Below are 19,301 nucleotides of genomic sequence, written 5' to 3'. Positions count from 1 at the left end.
CAACAATCATTTTCAACATCTGCATCATTTATTGCACTTGTATTCAAATCTACAGTATTGTCAGGGAACTCTTAAGTGTAGACAAAATATGCTGCCTTCATGCTGTTTGTGAAAAGTAAAATATGGATTGTTTCTCAAAGAGAGATCGTAATAAAAATATGCTAACAAAGTAACTTAAAAGTAAAAAAGTAAGTAAGTACAACCTTCTTTAAAAAAAGAAACATAATTGAAAAATGTTCCTATTTTTTAAGTTGGTATTTTTGTGTTTTGGTCATCTTCAAATACAGTTGTTTTCCACAATAACAAGATTATAACAAGGTCACTTGGTGAGAGGTGCACATAAGACAAATGGAAGCTTTTTTTCGGACAACAACACATTTTGAAGTCAAACATAAAACAGCGAACATATTGAAAATAAGGTTTTCCTCCACAAATCTTGTTGTTTTTTCACATTTATTTAGTTCATCGGTGAATTGTTTCAACTATGGCATCAACAGCGTTGGTTGATAATTAAACCGACCCTCCTGTTTTAACTGACATTGATGCACAAGGAAGTCTGAGAGTCTGAAGAGGCGCTACTGCTCTTCCTCTTTGGTTTTCCACAAACGGTAGCTTAGGTAGCCACTTCCTGCATAGCAAAGTGTGGCCAGAAATGCAAAGAACTAAAAGCAGTGAAAGCAGGAAGGATTGGAAAGAATAAGACAAAAATGGGATAGTAGGGAGAGAAAAAAAGAGATTTGTTTTTGCTTAATTTCCTGGAAGTAAAAACACTACCTTAACAAAAACAGATAAATCTGTCCACATTCTAAATCAAAGCATCAATAAAATGTTCACTCTTCAGAACAGGACAGCTCTCTAAACAATGTTGCTTCTTGGTTTCTTTTTTCCTCCGGTTCTCACTGTATCTATTGAAGATAATGAGATTGTTTAACTTCCAAGTACATTGTCCTGCAACTTGAGTGTCTGGGAAATTTTGTATAGCCTGAGTGCCTTTTAGCAGAGCTTTACATAGTTATACATAGTTGTAGAGGTGGCTTTTGATATGGGTGAGTTGAATTTTAGCTCAGGGCGGCATGGATTGAGGGGTATGATGAGGCAACAACACAAACAAAATAAGTTGTGTTAATTACACTCCCAGTGTGTCATAATAATACTAATGATAACTTTAGTTATATAGCACCTTTTAAGAAGGTAAAATAGAAATAAGACATAATAACATAAATGAGAACACCACTACAGCTGCTACTAAAATACCAATCTTAAACAATGGGTTCTCAGCAGTTTTTGTTTTTTTTAACTCTCCGCTGAGTCTACAGAACCAGATAGAGGGCCTAAGAGTCCCAGAGGGTGGAGGCCACAATCACAACGGCTTTGTCTTAGTTTTTAGACTTGATTTTGAGACAAACAGCAATCGCTGATTAGTTGATCTAAGGGTCCTAGCAGTGACATTAACGCTCTGAGATGTGTGATGGAGCATGTTTTCAATTGCTTATGAGCTTGTGGAAATGATGGGGAATGGGCACCATCCTGTGTTTGGGATTTGAGAGATGTTTTTCTAATTGTGAAATTTAAAAAAAGTCCTAATTCTCTCAAACTGAGATCTATCTATCTATTTCTAATAATTAAACAACGTGCTGATTTGCTATGACAATGGTTTGAAAATAATAATGCCCACAGCACCAGGTCAAATGCCATCCAGCTGAAATATGGATTTATATGTTCCAATGTTGTTAATTAGGGATAAGAGTGCGATGGAGCTTGGCCTCGTTCATTATGAATTTACCAACTTTAGGTACGCACAGATAATACAAGCAGCCTCAAATTAAATTATATAACCACCATATAAAGAGTAAGCAGTCTGCATTGACTCGTATGTGCTTACTGCTGATGCTGCCCAACAATTGTAGTTGTGTCGTCCCCTGATGGCCTGGTTCACAGTGATAACATCTACCACAGCTGTCACCAGATACAGAGCAGCCGCACTGCAGTTAAAACACAATGACTGAAGGAGACAAACACAGAAACATCAAGTCACAAACAAACAAAGTGACAGATTTCAGCTGAAGTATTGAGTTGGTGTGTAAGGGTTACCAGTGTCGTCCAGGGGATCTGCGGTATCCTGTTGTGGGCTCTGGTGAGATAAATCACTAACAGACATATGGTTAATATCCAAAGCAGGATGGCCACAAACATCACCCAGCAAAGAGCTGACAGGTGGAAGTAATCAGTGCCCCCAATCAGGATCCAGACCAACATGCCACTCAGCTGCAGAGAGGAGAGATGAAACACTAAAAACCATAACAGGGATTCATCACAAATAGTCTTATTTATTAATGTCCAAATGCCATCCTATTGCCATCCTCCATCTCAGCTCATTTAAATGGTGGTTTTGAGTGACTAAATATCCTTCCCTATGAAACAAACCCACCCTTCCCTTTTCCCAACAAAAGTTTCCTGCTGGATATTTCATATCACCGGAAGATTTGTTTTTCCTCCTGTCTGAATGAGAGTTTTATTTTAAAGTGAAATGACAAACGTGTTTCAGTTATCTAACAGGGATCCCTCTGTTTGGCTTTTAATTACCTAAGATAAAAAACGTCCTGCTATTGATTTCATTTCAACTCAGATTGCCTCATCCTTGGAAAAATTTTCTGTTTGTGGCAGCCAGCCAGACTGTATTTAGAGAAAAGCTATTCAAGATTTGTTCCTCCAGCTGATATGAAGAGGAAGAGAGACAATGAGGGACAGAAAGGAGGGAGACTTGATTTGCTTGCTGTTTTTGGTTGACTTCCTATTTTCATAGAAACACAGCTTCTTATTCTCTATGACTTTGTTCAGTGGGGTGGGGGGTGATGGTTGAAATGTATTTCCCTTTGAATCAAAGTCACAAATTTAAAGTAATTCACACAGATCTTCTCTTTCAATTCATTATGTTTTATATATCTGCCCGCGCTGCTTTATGTAGCTTGTACGCAAGCTGTAGCACCATTCTGAGTATATAACCATATAAGATATTTTAGATAGGAAAATACTTTGCTCTTTTATTACATGAACATTAAAACAAATACATGAACATTAGAACGAATACCAAATCCGACTGTGCCCTATCTTTTTGTCTTCTCTGATTGACTGCCTTTCAATATATAAAAAAGTCACACTTACTATCTCCGCCAGAAGCAGAATTCCTTTGGCGTTTGTGGTGAAATGTTGGTCGAAGGCCAAGGTGGAGGTTGAGGTGTTGAACTGCGGCAGTGAGGAACCCCTGCGGGTCGGCACCACAGCCGTCCTGTCCATGATGCAGAGGAACTGTGAGCTTTTCCCAAGACTGTTGCTGCAGCACAGGAAGTGCTGTTCCCGTCCCGGATTCTAGCAAGGACACCCATCCATGAAACAACACAAATTAACATCCGGGTCTTTTGAAGTCTTGTCTGTCAAATTTTAAAAAAACTCCAACTCAAGATAGTCCAGTGGACCTTTTAAAAGTTTTTTCTTGACTGAGCAAGGAAACATTTATTACTGTTAAAATATCATGTCCTTTATTGAACCAGGTTTATTTGCTTGAGATTATAGATTTTTATGCAGGGGGGACCTGGCTAAGATAGCAGCAACGCTGCTCATATAAGAAGATCACAAATCAGATAAATTCATTTCATAAAAACATATCTAGAAACACATGCACACAGTGAGTCTTGACCCAAGAGTTTGCAGCAGCACTTCTAGAGATAATTTTGCAGATGAAGTTCACATTGAAGTGTACCAAGCACCCAAAAACTTCATTTCCCAGTTCAGTTCTTACTTTGGAAACCTCCATTTTCCAACTGTCTTCACAACTGAAGATTGTGGTTACCTTGTTTTGATATGAAAAAGATTAATAAGTAGGTAGAATGGCTTAACATACGAACACATTCTACTGTGGCCACAAGCAGGTATGGATGACCAGTTTACATAAGTATAGAGGAGTCAATGATAAGGGGGAAAACCACAGTTAGTAATATACATCATTGCCCTGTAATAAACAGTATCCAACATGTAAACACAATCACCCAGTACCATACCAACCAGTCCTTCAGCACTGTAATTACATTTGCAGATGACACCACATTGGTAGTGGTCATTACTAACAATAATTAGACCTGCTACAGGCAGGAAGTCCAAAATCTGGCGAAGTGGTATGCAGACAATGACCTGGTCCTCAACACTACCAGTCATCATAGACTTCAGGAGGACCAGGAGAGCTTCAGGCCACCCTCTTTACATCAGCAGTGAGGAGGGAGAGAGAGAAGGCTCAGTCAGATTATTTGGCACATACATCACCAAGGATATGACATGGTCACTAAATACAGCTGTCTTGATAAGAAGTGCCCAGCAGAGGATGTTCTACCTAAGGAAGCTGAAGCAGACTGATCTGGCTCCACAGCTGCTTAAAACCCCTTTACAGATGCCGAGAGCATGCAGAGGAGAGCAAGGTCCATCTGCATGAACAGTATCTCTCCATAGTCATTAAGAGGCCAAAAGGTTGAGTTAACTGGTTTCAGTTTTATAATAAAATATGAAAACGCAGGACTTATTTCCATTATAAAATCTTAGTCAGAGCTTTAAGCTTTCATAGAATAATGACCATTTTGCTTAAAAGACAATTTGTCACCAATTAAAATTACTATATACAAAAGTAATAGTCCTTGTTTTTTTCTTCTCTCTGACAGTGCCAACTCTGCTTTCCTTGAAGTAGTGAAACACATAGGTTTTATCTTCAGTTGTATGTGACATAGCTGTTCATGTACTCGGTCAAAGGTGTTGGATGTACTCAAAAGCCTCTGGAGTATTGTCATCTTAAAAGTGAAAAGTCAAGCTGGGACTGATCCGTTTTAGGTTATTCAGATATTGAGAAAACAATAATTGGCCAAGAAATAAATCTTGTCGAAATATAAAGTTTTTTCTTTTTCTTTTTTTTTACAACCCTTTCCTCCTTTAATTATATCTCTGTACATTAATGTCATGTTTAGGTTTAGTAATCTGCTTTCCTTCAACACATAATCATAATTTGACGTCCAGGTCAGCAGCATTTTGACAGTTTGGACTCTCTTCAATTTTTTTATGCAAAAGTCTGTCCAATAACGTATAATTATACATTTAGAAGTCTGTCAAAGAGCCATTTTGTGTACATTTAATGTCCCTTTCTGTTTTTGCCTTGTTTCGTGAGCTGGGCAAAGCTGGGCTTTATAATTTGACAGATTTCCAATGAAATATTTATGTCAAAATTGTTCTTTCTGGTTTTCAAAAACTGGTTGAAAAATAATAAAGGTGAATGGCAGTATAGTAAAAAAAAATGTCCATAGAAATAAAGATGTAAATGTTTATTGCAGTGCAAACAATCTACAAAAGCTGATGTAAACAAATGTCCTATCATGTATGTATGTTTTATTTGAGAACATCTCTAGCTCAAGCAGGTTAGTGACAACAACAAAAAATCTCTCTGGCGTTACACAGTGTGCAAGCACTGATCTGGGCTGTAAAAATCTCAAACATAAGAGAACTGGTAATAAACTGAGCCAGGCATTGCTGTAGTGCAGTGCTAAAAACAATAATTGGCTTTTGCCGCTTGGGAGTAGTCGTACATGGACAGCATGCAGCCTTATGTCAGAAGAAACTCAGAACTCGGGGACAAAAGACACAAGGTTCAGCACTGCTTAATTGTCTTAATGGTTGAATTGTAGATTACTGTTTACACTGTTTTATTGGTTGTGATTTAGACAAAGGAAAGATGATTTCACCCCCTCAACAGAGGTGTTTTAGCCTTAAACCTGCATTTAGGAAGAAACTTCAATAACAGTGATCTTTATATATCTGTGAAATGCTTGGCCATGTACTGTATGTCACTGTTATAATGTTGCTTGTTGAACAACATTTGTGTTTTTGTTTTGTTTTTTGGCTTTGGCAGTAACCTTCAATGCTGTTCCACTTTACCCATAATTGGACTACAAGGTACAAGGACAACTAGATGAATGAGCTAAAATTAAAGAGCCAGTTCCTACCACCAGTTCCTACCACAGAGAATAATAATCCCTGCTGCAAACAATTAGGCATTCAGATTAAGATCAATCAATTAGCAGCAATCATTGTGCGGACCATACATTATCTGACTCCATATGATTTATCTTTCACTGCTGATAGACTAATTCTTCCCTGCTGGGCATTTTCTGCATTGTACAGCAATATATCCACTGCAGCAGTCTATGCTCTGCATTAAACGTTCTACTATCCAGTGTTAATGTAGCATTAGAACAGCTATTCTCATCTTTATTCAGCAGGTCAGTAACTGTAGGGTGCCAAAACACCCGGAAAAGATCACTTGAAAGCATTTTCTGCTTACTTTCTTAAATTTCTTAAATTTGTTTGAAGCATTTACAGTGCTGTAAACGAGTATTTCTACTGCTTTGTTACAAACAGAAACACTGTTAAAAATTATGGTGATTTTACATAATTGACTAACATGAAGTGGTGCATGTGGAAGGACGACAATACAAGGTTTTTAACACTTTTTTAAACACTTTTTACAAATGACAATCTGAAAAGTGTGCCATGCATGTGTGATCAAACCCCTATATAGTGGGGAGAACTGTGGAAATATAAATGCCTTATCATTAGTAGCTAAAGCTAAGATATATTGGGGATTTGCTGCTTATAGTTTGATTATTATTAGAAGTTTTTAGTTATGCTTTTGAGAGTTAGAAAAATCCTTAAACAGTAGCTTCTAGTGTAGTCACACAATGAGTGTTTATTATTCAAGGTTAAAGCTTGCAGGTGTTTTCTGTCTGTATCGTGAGAAGCTGGCAGTGTATTAGGGAGGCATGGTACTCCTCTCCCTGAAGATTCCTGAAGATGTGTGAGAGAAATGTCTGCAGCAAAAGAATGTGTGAGAAACTGATAAGGCGCTGCACAACAAATGTAAAATGTATATTCCCTGACGTGATGTGTGTTCAATAAAAGAACGGGGCAGGGGAGAGAAGAGAGAGAAGTGTTCCTGACTCTCTGCCCGGCCGGGTGAATCAACTTCAATCTCTAGTCTGTGTTTTGCTTTCTTAGACATTTAAGTTTAGTTTTTCTCGAGCAGAATTAAGATGCTTTGACCAAATAAACGAACACGCAGGAGTTTAGAAGGACAACTCCGACAACTTGGTGACCCCGACGTTTCCCATTTGGGAAAAGCGAGGACTTTCGGCTAAATCAAAACTTCACCAAAAGACGTCTTGACACCGGGGTACCTCCTCACTTCTAACAAAGGTAAAGCAGAACCTGTTTAAACGAACTCTGCTCTTTTGGCATTGTCGATAGGCCTAAATTCTTGGTGTCAGATGTCTGAGTAAGTGAAATGTTCTGCTAAATTTAAAATGTGTAGACCAGTGTGTTAAGATAATATAATATAAAAGAGGTCAAGTAAAGTAAAGTGAGAAATAGGGTTTGAGGCCCGTAGTTTGAAGATACTACAAATTCTGTTTCCTGAGTTTGGCAACTCCACATGTTTTCTGACGAGAATTCATGATTTCGCCGGGTTGAAGTCGAAGTGTAAACAGTTTTCTTGAGTTTTGAAAGACGGTTGTTCATTGTATTCTGGAGTCAGAAAGCTAAGACCGGGCAAAAACACAAAGGTTTGAATGCTGTGTTTTATTCGAGTTCTGTCTCAATAAAACCAGATTACAGATGTGGTAATTCATAAAACACATAGTCTGAAGTCCTGTGAAGCTATAAGTTACTGTGAACAGTTTGTATGAATCTGTAAGATCAGTAACAGTGAGAGCATGACTGTGAGTTATAAATGACATTTGTAACAAGACCAGCATGAGAAAACTATGAGCTGAAATAGGATAATTCAGCAAGAATAGTTAGACTTTGAGGACATCTAGTGGACTCCAGAGAAAAGTACATAATACACAAACACATAAAATCGATGAGCTGTTCACAGAAGGGATAATCTGTGAGACAGACTTGTTAGGAGTGTGTGAAAAATACGGTGTGACTGGAGAGAGGCGCAGCGGTTCGCCAGACTCTCATTGCAGGTGAATAAATGCAGCATTCCTGCATGGAAACCTAACTGGTGTCAACAATGACAGAGTGCTGATAAGCTGCTTGGTTTGGGGGAAAATTGAGGTGTCTTGAGACGTGTGTATGTCACTCTCAAAATAGTCCAGATACCAGGGACACAGCGTGCCATATTTTCTGGACGGCCTCAGTTGACCAGTGAATAAACAGAGTGGAGTGAAGAAAGGTGGGAACACTTTTCAGGGTGCTAATACTTTTTTGAGTGCTAATACTTTTTTGAGTGCTAATACTTTTCAGAGTGCCAATACTTTTCAGAGTGCTAATACGTTTTTGAGTGCTAATACTTTTCAGAGTGCCAATACTTTTCAGAGTGCCAATACTTTTCAGAGTGCCAATACTTTTCAGAGTGCTAATACTTGTTTGGGTGTGAAAACTTTTTAGGGTGCTAAATACTTTTGAAGGTGTGAATACTTTTCAGGGTGTGAATACCTTTCTTCTAAACATGGACGGAGAATTTGATAGGGAAACGGATGACGGATGACTCAGAGTCAAGTGCAGAGGCATCGGTGTGGAAAACATTTAAGGAACAGGTGTATGTTGTGAGACAACTGGTACAGCAGACTCAGGATGGAAAACAGGCTGAAAAGTTGATTAAAAAATGGATCAGAAAATACAGGATGAAGTTGAAAAGGATGGAACTGATGAAAAGAGCAGAAAAAGTGTTGGAAGATGGTTTTGGCTGAATATGAAGAAGGCTAAGAAAAAAAGAGAGTTTGCTGAGGAAAAATGCAAAGACAGTGGTTGGTTTAAAGGCAAGTTTAAAGAGACAAAGGACAAGGCAGTAAAAGATGAGACATTCTGGTCTCAGATGGTGTTAATATGGCAGGGCGGTAAATATGCAATGTTTGATAAATCTGACACCACACATACAGAACCACACACTGACAGGAATAAGGAAGTAACATACAAGCCACCACCGTATGCACCTCCCTCTAGCTCTGCCCAGTCTCCTTCCCCACCTACATCTCCTCCCACAGGGCTGTACCCTGTACTTGACGTCAAAGAAGGGCATGTAACTGTTCGTGGCTTGCCCAGCCCACAGACTGCTCTCACTTACTGTACCGCCCCTACAGCTCCACAAGACGAACAACAGGACTTAATTTCTTTCTCATCTGAATCACAAGACTCTCTGTCTGTACCTGATCCAGCTTCTACTGAAGCACTCTCTGTTGGCTCTTATACTCAAGTAAGCCCAGATGGGTTTAAGCTAAGAAAAATGCGAGAAATCTTGGATAGTGCAACAATTCCCATCCCAACTTTAACTTCATCTCAGCACCATCCCTCACTCCGTTCACCCTGCACAGATTGTTCACCCCAAAGCATGACCATGGCAACACCTGCCCCATCTAAGCAAGTAGGCTCAGTGACTGTTGCTGTGTATGGTGACTGGCGGCCTGATGTCACACTTCCTCATAGATTATTTCCACCACGGACATCTACTCCTTGGGCTTCACACACTCCTAGTGTGGAAGGTGAGGCCCAGGAAAATGATGAAATCGTCTCAACCCTGCATGAACCACTAGAAGACACACTTGAGCGCAGTGCCCCCCAACCAGAAACTCAAACCATGCAACCACGCGTCCTCCGCAAGGTGGCAGCAAGAGGGGAGCCTGGGTTCTATAGAAAACAGTTGCCCCTCCTTCATCAACCTGGGTCCGGGGGTCAGCGCAAATATAAGCCTTTTTCCTTGGGGGATCTTACCACAGTCTGCAACAAGCTCCCACCCGTAACTGAGGGGGCTTCTATTTGGTTACAAACATTAGATTCTCTTACCGCAGGCACCACTTTAGCTCTAGGTGACTACCGTGCAATTGCAGCACCTTGCATGAAACCACACAGCTGTAGAGAGGTTGAAGCAAATGCTCGCTCCCTTCTCTTCCCAGACACAGCTCATTTCTCTCTCCATGCCCAAGACATAGGGGACGCGTTGAGAGAGTTATACCCTGTAACCAGGGGGCGCACTATCCCTAAATTTGAATGGAATCCAAATACCAATCCAAGAGAATATTTGGACCAGTGTAAATCCATGTGGCAAACACAAACCGGTACTAATCCAGCCAATGAGGGCCCACAGAGGGATTGGTTCAGAGATGTTGTGTTAAGAGGTTTACCCACACAGGTTAAAACCAACATGGAGGACAATCCTGATTTGGCAGGGGCTGATACTGGAATATGGGACCGCCATTTAATTCACCATTTATCTAAAATAAGAGAGGAAAACAAGAAGGATGAGGAATAACTTAAAGCTTTGCAAACTCAGTTACTAAAAATGCAGTTAGCCGAAGCAAAACAAAAAGCGGGAGACAAGAAAAAAGAGAATAAAACCACTAAAATAATGTATGAAGGTGCTGTGTCTTACCCACCACAAGCTCCTCCCTTTCCTGGCCACCAGGACAAGTTTGCACAGGAGCCCATGGCCCCTGGTCCTTATAAGGCGCAGGCTGGTCGTTTCAGGGGGCGGCGTGGGCCCGGGGGAAGGGGATTCCAGCGAGGACCGCCACAGAGGTGGGAGAATGCTGATGTGTGCTATTACTGCGAAGAGCCTGGTCATTGGAGCAGGAATTGTCCCTACAAACGTGGTCCACATGTGGGTTATGGATGGCATGGACCAACGGGAGGGCCTGCGAGACGCCCACAAAGGGGACGAGGTGGTCCATCACGTGGAGGCCAACAGCAGCAGCCTTCACTCCAATTGCCAGCCTGGGATGTGCCCAGTCACTGGCCAGACCACCACTGAGGGTCCCCACAGAACCCCCCGGACATAGGGACTGAGTACCCCTTACTGTCCGTGACGGTGTATGAACAAAGTCTTCCTTTTCTAGTGGACACTGGGGCTACATGCTCAACCATCCAACAAGCCCCTCCTAACACTCTCTCCACAAGGACTACCACTGTCATGGGGTTTTCTGGGGCTAAACAGGTCCTACCTTACACCAAGCACCTAAGAACTGAAATAGGAGGGCAACTTTTGAACCACAGCTACTTAGTGTCCGCAGACACACCAGTAAATTTTCTGGGCAGAGACATGTTGATTAAAATGGGCGTAACTATTCTGTGTGGTTCTGACGGACTACAGGTGCATCTTCCTAATGGCACCCAACTTTCATGTGGCAGCAACACATTTTTTTCACATGGACAGTATTTAATCCCGCTCTTGCCCGATCCTATGGCTGACATTTACTGGGTCTTGCTACACCCAGAAATCACGGCATGCAGAGGTGTTCTCTCTTCCTTCCTCCGGTGGAAATCCTGGATCTCCACTCTGGCACCCTATGTTCCTCCCCCTGACCCACCACATGTCACACTGTTTTATGACAGAAGTAACTGTGAATGCTACCATGAAAGCTTTGCTGAAGAGCTGGAGGGTAAGACATGGGACATTGTCACCACTGATATTTATGTAGCTCCAGAGGGCGTTGTCGCCTCTGTACAGTTATCAAAAGAACAGGAAGAGTGGTTTAAATTGTGGTCTGATGGCGTTCCCCACGTTTCTTTAGCCCTCCATCCAGGACATGAAGCACGTGAGTTAGGGTGTGTGTTAAAACGCTCCCTCTCCCTACAGGATTGGCATCTCTCTTCCACTCCTAACCTCTCCTATTCACCTTCAGGGAACACTTATCGCATTCTTAATCATTCCACAGATGTAGGCACCCTGGAACATGTACAGTTAGACAGACATCATGGCAGAGAGCATGCCCTCCACACTTTGGGCTGAAGGTCCTACGGACGTAGGTCTCATACACTGTACTCCTATTACCTTTCAGCTTACTTCTGATCAACCAATCTGGAGATCTCATTACCCTCATAAACCCGCTGCTGAACTGGGCATTGAGAGCACAATAGAGGGGCTGTGGAATGCAGGTGTGTTGGAGTCGGCTGACTCCTCCTCGTGGAATACACCTATCTTGCCAGTAGAGAAAAAAGGGACAGGAAAATGGAGGATGTCACATGATTTGAGAGCTATTAATGCAGCGCTGTCCACTCCCACTGTCCCAGTTCCAAATCCTTATGTCGCTCTCACTAACCTTAATCTGGAACATGCATGGTTCACATGCATTGACCTGGCCAATGCTTTCTTTTGCCTGCCTTTGGCTGAGGAATGCAGGGACGTTTTTGCTTTTACCTATAGATCACATAGGTATCGATACACTCGTTTGCCACAGGGTTTTGCTCTGTCTCCAGGAATCTTTAACCAAGTTCTTAAAGACTCTCAACAGGATTGCCCCCTTCCACCACATACCACATTGATTCAATATGTGGATGACATCCTTTTGGCAATGCCAACTGTTTCAGAATGCTTGGAGGCCACGGCCGTGGTCCTCTCACACCTTGCTGAAGCCGGGTACAAGGTCAGCAAAGCCAAACTGCAAACTTGCAGAAAACAGGTTGACTTTTTAGGTAGAGTTATCTCCCAACCAGGCACTGGGATGTCCCCTACTCATCAGTCAGTTGTTCTTTCCCATCCCAAACCCGTTTTTGTGAAAGACATGCTTTCCTTCTTGGGTCTCACTGGATACAGTAGATCTTTTGTTCCAGGATACACTGATCTCACTGCTCCACTTAGGGACCTGGTCAAAGAACAGGGCATGAGAAATCTCACTGCCCCACTGGAATGGACTCGAGAAGCTGAGGAAGCTTTTATAGCTTTGAAAACCAGCCTATCCCAAGCTGCACACTTGGCACACCCCGACTACACATTGCCGTTCTATTTAGATGTTTCTGTAACAGCACACACAGCCAATGGCGTGCTGTTTCAGAAAAAAGGGGGAATAAGAACAGTGCTAATGTACATAAGTGTTATGTTGGACAACATGGAACAAAGACATCATGAATGCACCAGACATGCAGCAGGGATGGCTAAAATAATCCAGAAAACAGCCCATGTAGTTATGGGACACTCCCTCCACATTCTCACATCACATGGAGTAGTGGCTTTTGTGAACTCAAAGACATTCACACTATCACCACTGAGACAACAGAGACTGAGCAAGGTGCTGGAAGCTCCCAACATCACATACACACATGAAGGCATAAACATGGCAGACAGAATGACATCAGGAGAACCACATGTCTGTGCAGAAAAAGTGGAGTTTAATGAAGAAATCAGACCAGATTTACAAAGCACATCTTTAACAGAGGCAAGAAACCTGTATACAGATGGTTGCTGTTTCAGACATGACACAGGAGGACTGAAAGCAGCATATGCAGTTGTGGAGGACACAGGGACAGACTTTGTAACAATGAAAGCGGAAAGGCTGACAGACACACAATCAGCACAGAAAGCAGAAGTTTTGGCAGTGATCGCAGCCCTAGAATTAGGAGGAGGACAAAAAATAAACATTTACACAAACTCAGCATATGCCAAAGGCGCAGTGCATGTTGAACTGAAGCAATGGTTGAGAACAGGGTTTAATTCAATTCAATTCAATTCAGTTTTATTTATATTCTCCAGAAAGGTGTCACAGGCAGACACAGAGCCAGGCCAGGTGTAGCTTCTAGGAAGAGAAAAGAGAGAACAAGGTTAAACGCTGAAATAACAGCAAACAATGCAAAATTGGAGAGTAGTGTGAGAATGTAGCGAAGAGGGTAAAAGTGGTCATTATGTCCTCCAGCAGCCTAAGCCTATAGCAGCATAACTACACAGATAGTTTTAGTTCAGATTATTTTGTTAAACGGCGCTTATTTACAACAATGTCGTCTCAAGGCACCTCACAAAGGGTCCCACTAATGATCATTGTTATACTAAAAACCACAATGATTGGGATACCTCCCTCTGTCAGACTGATTATAACCATTGGAAAAGAGAAGGGGTCATACAGGTAGCAGAAATGGAGGGTGTGTTTGCACCTCAACCATAACTGAGCCGGTTTAGGACAGCAGGACAGAAACCCATCAAGCATGAACAGGAAATGAGAAGGTTGGCTGAAGCATTGCTCTTACCACAGGAGGTGGCAGTTATCAAGTGTAAAGGACATGACAGCAGTGATACCAGAGTAGCACTAGGGAATCAGGCGGCAGATCAAGCAGCGAAGCAGTGTGCTGGGTATCAACCAAAAAATATATTGTTGTGTTCAGAGGTAGGGTGGACACCAGAGCCCACTCTGGAGGAAGTAATGAAACTACAAAAGGGGGCCTCACCAGAGGAAAAGTCGATGTGGAAGGCGAGAGGAGGCAGTGAGGACCAAAATGGACTTTGGAGGAGTCCAGATGGACGTCCAATCCTGCCACCAGGGCTCACTAAAGCAGCCCTGGAGGAAGCCCATGGCATGGGGCATGTAGGAACCACACAGATGCTGAAAAATCTTGAATATTGGTGACATCCTTATTTAAAACCAATGGCAGTGCATTGGATAAACTCATGTGAAATTTGCAGACAGTTCAATGTCAAAACTACATTGAAGCCAGCGCCAGGGAAATTCCCAGTGGATCCTATTGCAGGGAAAGAAATCATCATCGACTATACAGATATGACTGAGAGAGTGAATGGGTTCAGATATCTGTTGGTATGTGTGGATGCATTCACAGGATGGCCAGAAGCATGGCCTACAAAAAAGGAGGACAGCAAAGCAGTGGTAAAGTGTCTGATCAACCATTACATCCCCAGACACGGTTTCCCAGCCAAAATCAGATCAGACAATGGCACACACTTTAAAAATGAAGAGCTGAAAGAGGTGGAAAGGTTTTTGGGGCTCAAACATTCTTTTGGGACAGTATACCATCCACAGTCCCAGGGTAAGGTGGAGAGGATGAATCAAACACTCAAAACCAAATTGGCTAAAATCTGTGCACAGACCAAAATGAATTGGGTCACAGCCTTACCATTAGCCTTAATGTCAGTAAGAAGCTCTGTAAATCAGAGGCATGGTCTAACTCCACATGAACCACAGACAGGGAGACCATTTCCAGGTCCCCAAACCAGACTACCTTTCCTAAATGAATGTGAACTGTCCATGTCTCACCGTGATTATTATAGATCTCTTGTTGCAGCATTCTCCAAACAGGTCCCATCCCAACCGTCTGGGGACCAGAACTCCACGTCAGAAGCAGAGTGGGTCCTTCTGAAGGTCATCAAACGGAAGTGGTCTGAACCAAGGTGGACCGGTCCCTTCCAGGTCACCGAGAGGACTTCACACGCGGTGAGGCTCAAAGGTAAAGGAGACACCTGGTACCATTGGAGTCAGTGCACCGCAGCCGAGAATCCACAGAGGTCTCTCACGGAAGTCCAGGAAAACTTGAGAGAGAACACGACAACAGAAGAGCCACCTCCTCACCCTACAGAAGGGGCAGAATAATCCCCTAGGGGTGAGGAGAAGTCATCATACCCATAGGTTAGTGTACACCTTGGGTTCAACAATCTGCAAAAGTATTCATACCCACATAGGGGCAGAAAAATCCCCTGGTATGAATCTCAGGCTCCAGGTCAGTCTACACCTGTGAGTTGAAGACCAGGACAGCATACAGCAGAAGAGGCGGAAGTGATTGAGCTTCCCTCTCACAGGGTGGTTGTAGCTGCTCTCCCACCCAGAACAGATCTGAACTAAAAAAAAAAAAAAAACTTTCTATTTTTCTATTTACAGGGCTTGTTTGTTCATTGTATATTCCAGGATATGTATTAAATACTTTGATAAAAGTATGAGCCAAAAGGCTAAAACCCTACCCCATATGGGTTGGATTTTGGGAGGTTCATGCATTATTTCCTTTTCTATTGTTACATTGATTTTTGGAGTGTTGTGTGAACTTCCTTTCCAGCAATGCTCCAGTCATCCTGAATACAAGGTGTCGAAACGCAGCCCCTCTCCGCATCCAAACGCGTGTCTCAAATATTATGGGGGGTTGGAATTAAACTACACATATGGGGATACCACCACGTTTCAATTTGACTTGTGCGACGTCATTAAATGCGGGGGCAACCACATAGCCTGGAGAGGGTATGATGTTTATGTATGCATGAACCAACAGGCATCGAACCAGTGCAAAATGAGTAACCCCGACGAGATGGGAACTCTATGCAGCAGTTGGAGTTATGTGGCCGGCTGGTCTGGGTCAGGGTGGAACCCCACTGAAGAATATGTCCCTCATGACATCCAAGGAAAGGTTGGTATCCAACAGAACGCGTTAGGATCCAAGAAAGGAGGGAAGGGAGTAAATCCTCTCCTTCTCTCTCTAAAAGGTATTAATCGCCGATATGGGACCCCAAGCAATGACTATCTGACACTAGGGGTTTGGCAATCAGGGCCAGATGCACAAGGAATGATCAAAATCAATTGGAAAACGCAAACCATGCAATCCACCCCGGGCACCTCTTCCACACAGTCCTCTGCTGGAAGTAAACCCACTGTGGACCCTCCAACCAACCCGAGAGTAGTTAAAATAGATTATTCCACTTTAAAACCCTTAGAAATCATTCAAATGGCGACAGGATATGCTGAAGATAACTTCTGGATCCAATGGATCGCTCAGACTGCCAAAGAACAAAGTAAATCAGATTGTGTGGCATGCGTGGCGGCAAGACCACATTTAACTACCGACCCTGCTCCTCTGTACCCAGAGGACATTTGGGGTTATAATTGCATGCTTAAGCTGACCACCGAGGCATCTCCAGCTAACTGCACCACCTTAGTCAGCATCTTCCCTCCTATCCCTAACAATACCAAAACAGGACCATTTTCACCCAATAAAGGTAATGGCACGTATACATGTTTTAACTTTACATCAATCTCGCCCAAAATTAATGTAGGACAGATCCCGTCAGATTGGTGTAATATTACTACACCAGGTAGTGTTATTGGTCCTTGGGCCAGATCTGGCCTCTATTATTACTGTGCTGGACATAGATTACTTACCAACATTCTTAAGAATACCATAGGGGTGTGTGCAATGGTGAGATTACAGGCTCCCCTTATTCTTTTAGGTAAGGACCTTAAACGTCTACCCACTAAACATGCCCAACAAACAGCTCTCACCCGCAGAAGGCGACGGCATATTATGAAACAAAGCACTGCTGGATTTCATTTAAGTCAGGGCTCCCCCACCTATATAGATGCTACAAGTGTCCCTAGGGGAGTACCAAATGAATATAAATTGGCTGACCAAATTTCTGCAGGATTTGAGAATATACCAATTATTGCTGCCCTTTTCCCTGTGACCCCTAACAAGAATGTCGACCGCATCAATTATATTCATTACAATATCCTACGCCTCGCGAACTTAACTTGAGATGCAGTTGAGGGACTCGCTGATCAAACAGGACCTACTTCCCTTATGTCAGTACAAAATAGAATGGCGCTGGATATGCTTCTAGCAGAAAAGGGGGGCGTATGTGCAATGTTTGGTGATATGTGTTGCACATTTATTCCAAACAATACAGCACCAGACGGATCGGTGTCGAAAGCCTTAGCAGGTCTCAAAACGCTATCTGCCACCATGCATGAACATTCAGGTATTGATAACCCATTTGAGGATTGGATGATTGGTATGTTTGGACATTGGACAGGTTTAATTATGTCTTTGTTTATTTCCATAGCAGTATTTGTTGCTATTATGGTGACGTGTGGATGTTGTTGTGTACCATGTATTAGATTTTTGATTGTGCGCTTTATTACTGCAACTATTGAAGGCAAGGCAACCACACCCCCTCATATGATGCCTTTGTTGGCTATCCCTGATGACGACGAGGAGCCTGAAGGGGTGTTGAGAATTAAATTCGAGTCCGCTGTGCTCAGGCTTCTGGTATAGACTTTTACTTTTTGTATTCTTTTAGTGAAGTCTTAACAGACTTCAAAAGGGGGAATTGTGGAAATATAAATGCCTTATCATTAGTAGCTAAAGCTATGATATATTTGGGATTTGCTGGTTATAGATTGATTATTATTAGGAGTTTTTAGTTATGCTTTTGAGAGTTAGAAAAATCCTTAAACAGTAGCTTCTAGTGTAGTCACACAATGAGTGTTTATTATTCAAGGTTAAAGCTTGCAGGTGTTTTCTGTCTGTATCGTGAGAAGCTGGCAGTGTATTAGGGAGGCATGGTACTCCTCTCCCTGAAGATTACTGAAGATGTGTGAGAAACTGACCTTCAGCAAAAGAATGTGTGAGAAAACTGAGAAGGGCTGCACAACAAATGTAAAATGTATATTCTCTGACGTGATGTGAGTTCAATAAAAGAACGGGGCAGGGGAGAGAAGAGAGAGAAGTGTTCCTGACTCTCTCCCCGGCCGGGTGAATCAACTTCAATCTCTAGTCCGTGTTTTGCTTTCTTAGACATTTAAGTTTAGTTTTTTCTCGAGCCGAATTAAGATGCTTTGACCAAATAAACGAACACGCAGGAGTTTAGAAGGACAACTCCGACAGAACAAGTATTTGATATACTGCCAATTTCGCAGAAAAGCATGTTCTTCCCACTGTATTCTGAAACAATTGTTTACCTTAGGAATATTTCTGATCTGTGAAGGCCACACAGGTTTGTTTAAAAAGATTAGACCAAGTATAACACAAAGACATAAGGATATTTATTTGGTTAAAATAATGTAAGAATATAAAAAAACAATGCATGTCAGATCCTGGGGTTTTGCCTTGTGTTTTATGCCTGCTGCTTACTCTGTTTAGCCTCTAGATGCCGCCAGAGCTGCCGGTGCCAGAGAGCGACAGGGCAACCTGTTAACCATTCATCAGGAGGTGCTTAAAGAGGCTGGGCAGTCAGCACTCCAGTGCCTGAGGGTTTTGCCAATGTGGTAACTTCTTGCCGGCCAAACTGCTGAGTTTTTCTATCTCCTGAAAGTGTAGTGTCTGATACCTTGTTCTGCTCCTTCCCAGGTTAATTCCTAGCCCTGACTCCAGTTCCTGTCAATGTACCTAACCAAGTACAAAGAAACCTGAAAACCTTCCGGATCAAGAACCAGCTGACTGGCCCGGGTTCTCAACCCTCACCAGCCTCTTACGAGGCCCACCCTCCAACAACCTCTCTGGCACCAGCACCTAAGGCTCTCTCTCTCAAGGCGAAGCTTCTAGTGCAGGGGTCGGGAACCTTTTTGACTCAGAGAGCCATGAAAGCAAAATATTTGGAAATTTATTTCAGTAAGAGCCATATAATACATTTTACCCATATAATATATTTTAAGACTGAATTCAACTAAATGTGAGTATAATAAGCCTCTGAATTTATTCTTTTAAATCAGGGGAAGGGAACCTTTTTGACTCAGAGTTAATTA

At 42.3% G+C, this 19,301-nt stretch overlaps 1 protein-coding gene across 2 annotated transcripts; it reads right to left on the bottom strand.

Annotated features, from left to right (window-relative positions):
• Positions 1-6: 6 nt before the first annotated feature.
• On the bottom strand, positions 7-4,632 carry cmtm8b (CKLF-like MARVEL transmembrane domain containing 8b). 2 transcript variants are annotated; one of them, XM_047356712.1, is made up of 4 exons: positions 3,163-4,632; positions 2,092-2,265; positions 1,883-1,982; positions 7-662 (listed from the first exon to the last, which is right to left on the bottom strand). In XM_047356712.1, the coding sequence occupies exons 1-4, from the start codon at positions 3,292-3,294 to the stop codon at positions 511-513; spliced, it is 558 nt and encodes a 185-aa protein (XP_047212668.1). In that variant the 5' UTR covers positions 3,295-4,632; the 3' UTR covers positions 7-510. The 2 variants fall into 2 exon arrangements, with proteins under 2 accessions (XP_047212668.1, XP_047212676.1); XM_047356720.1 differs by having other exon boundaries at positions 1,883-2,002; positions 3,163-3,584.
• Between the last annotated feature and the right edge of the window lie 14,669 nt (positions 4,633-19,301).

Source organism: Girardinichthys multiradiatus, chromosome 3 (assembly GCF_021462225.1).
Source record: "Girardinichthys multiradiatus isolate DD_20200921_A chromosome 3, DD_fGirMul_XY1, whole genome shotgun sequence".
Taxonomy (NCBI): domain Eukaryota; kingdom Metazoa; phylum Chordata; class Actinopteri; order Cyprinodontiformes; family Goodeidae; genus Girardinichthys; species Girardinichthys multiradiatus.
Note: the sequence above shows the minus strand (reverse complement) of the source record. Positions and strands in the feature narration are given on the sequence as shown.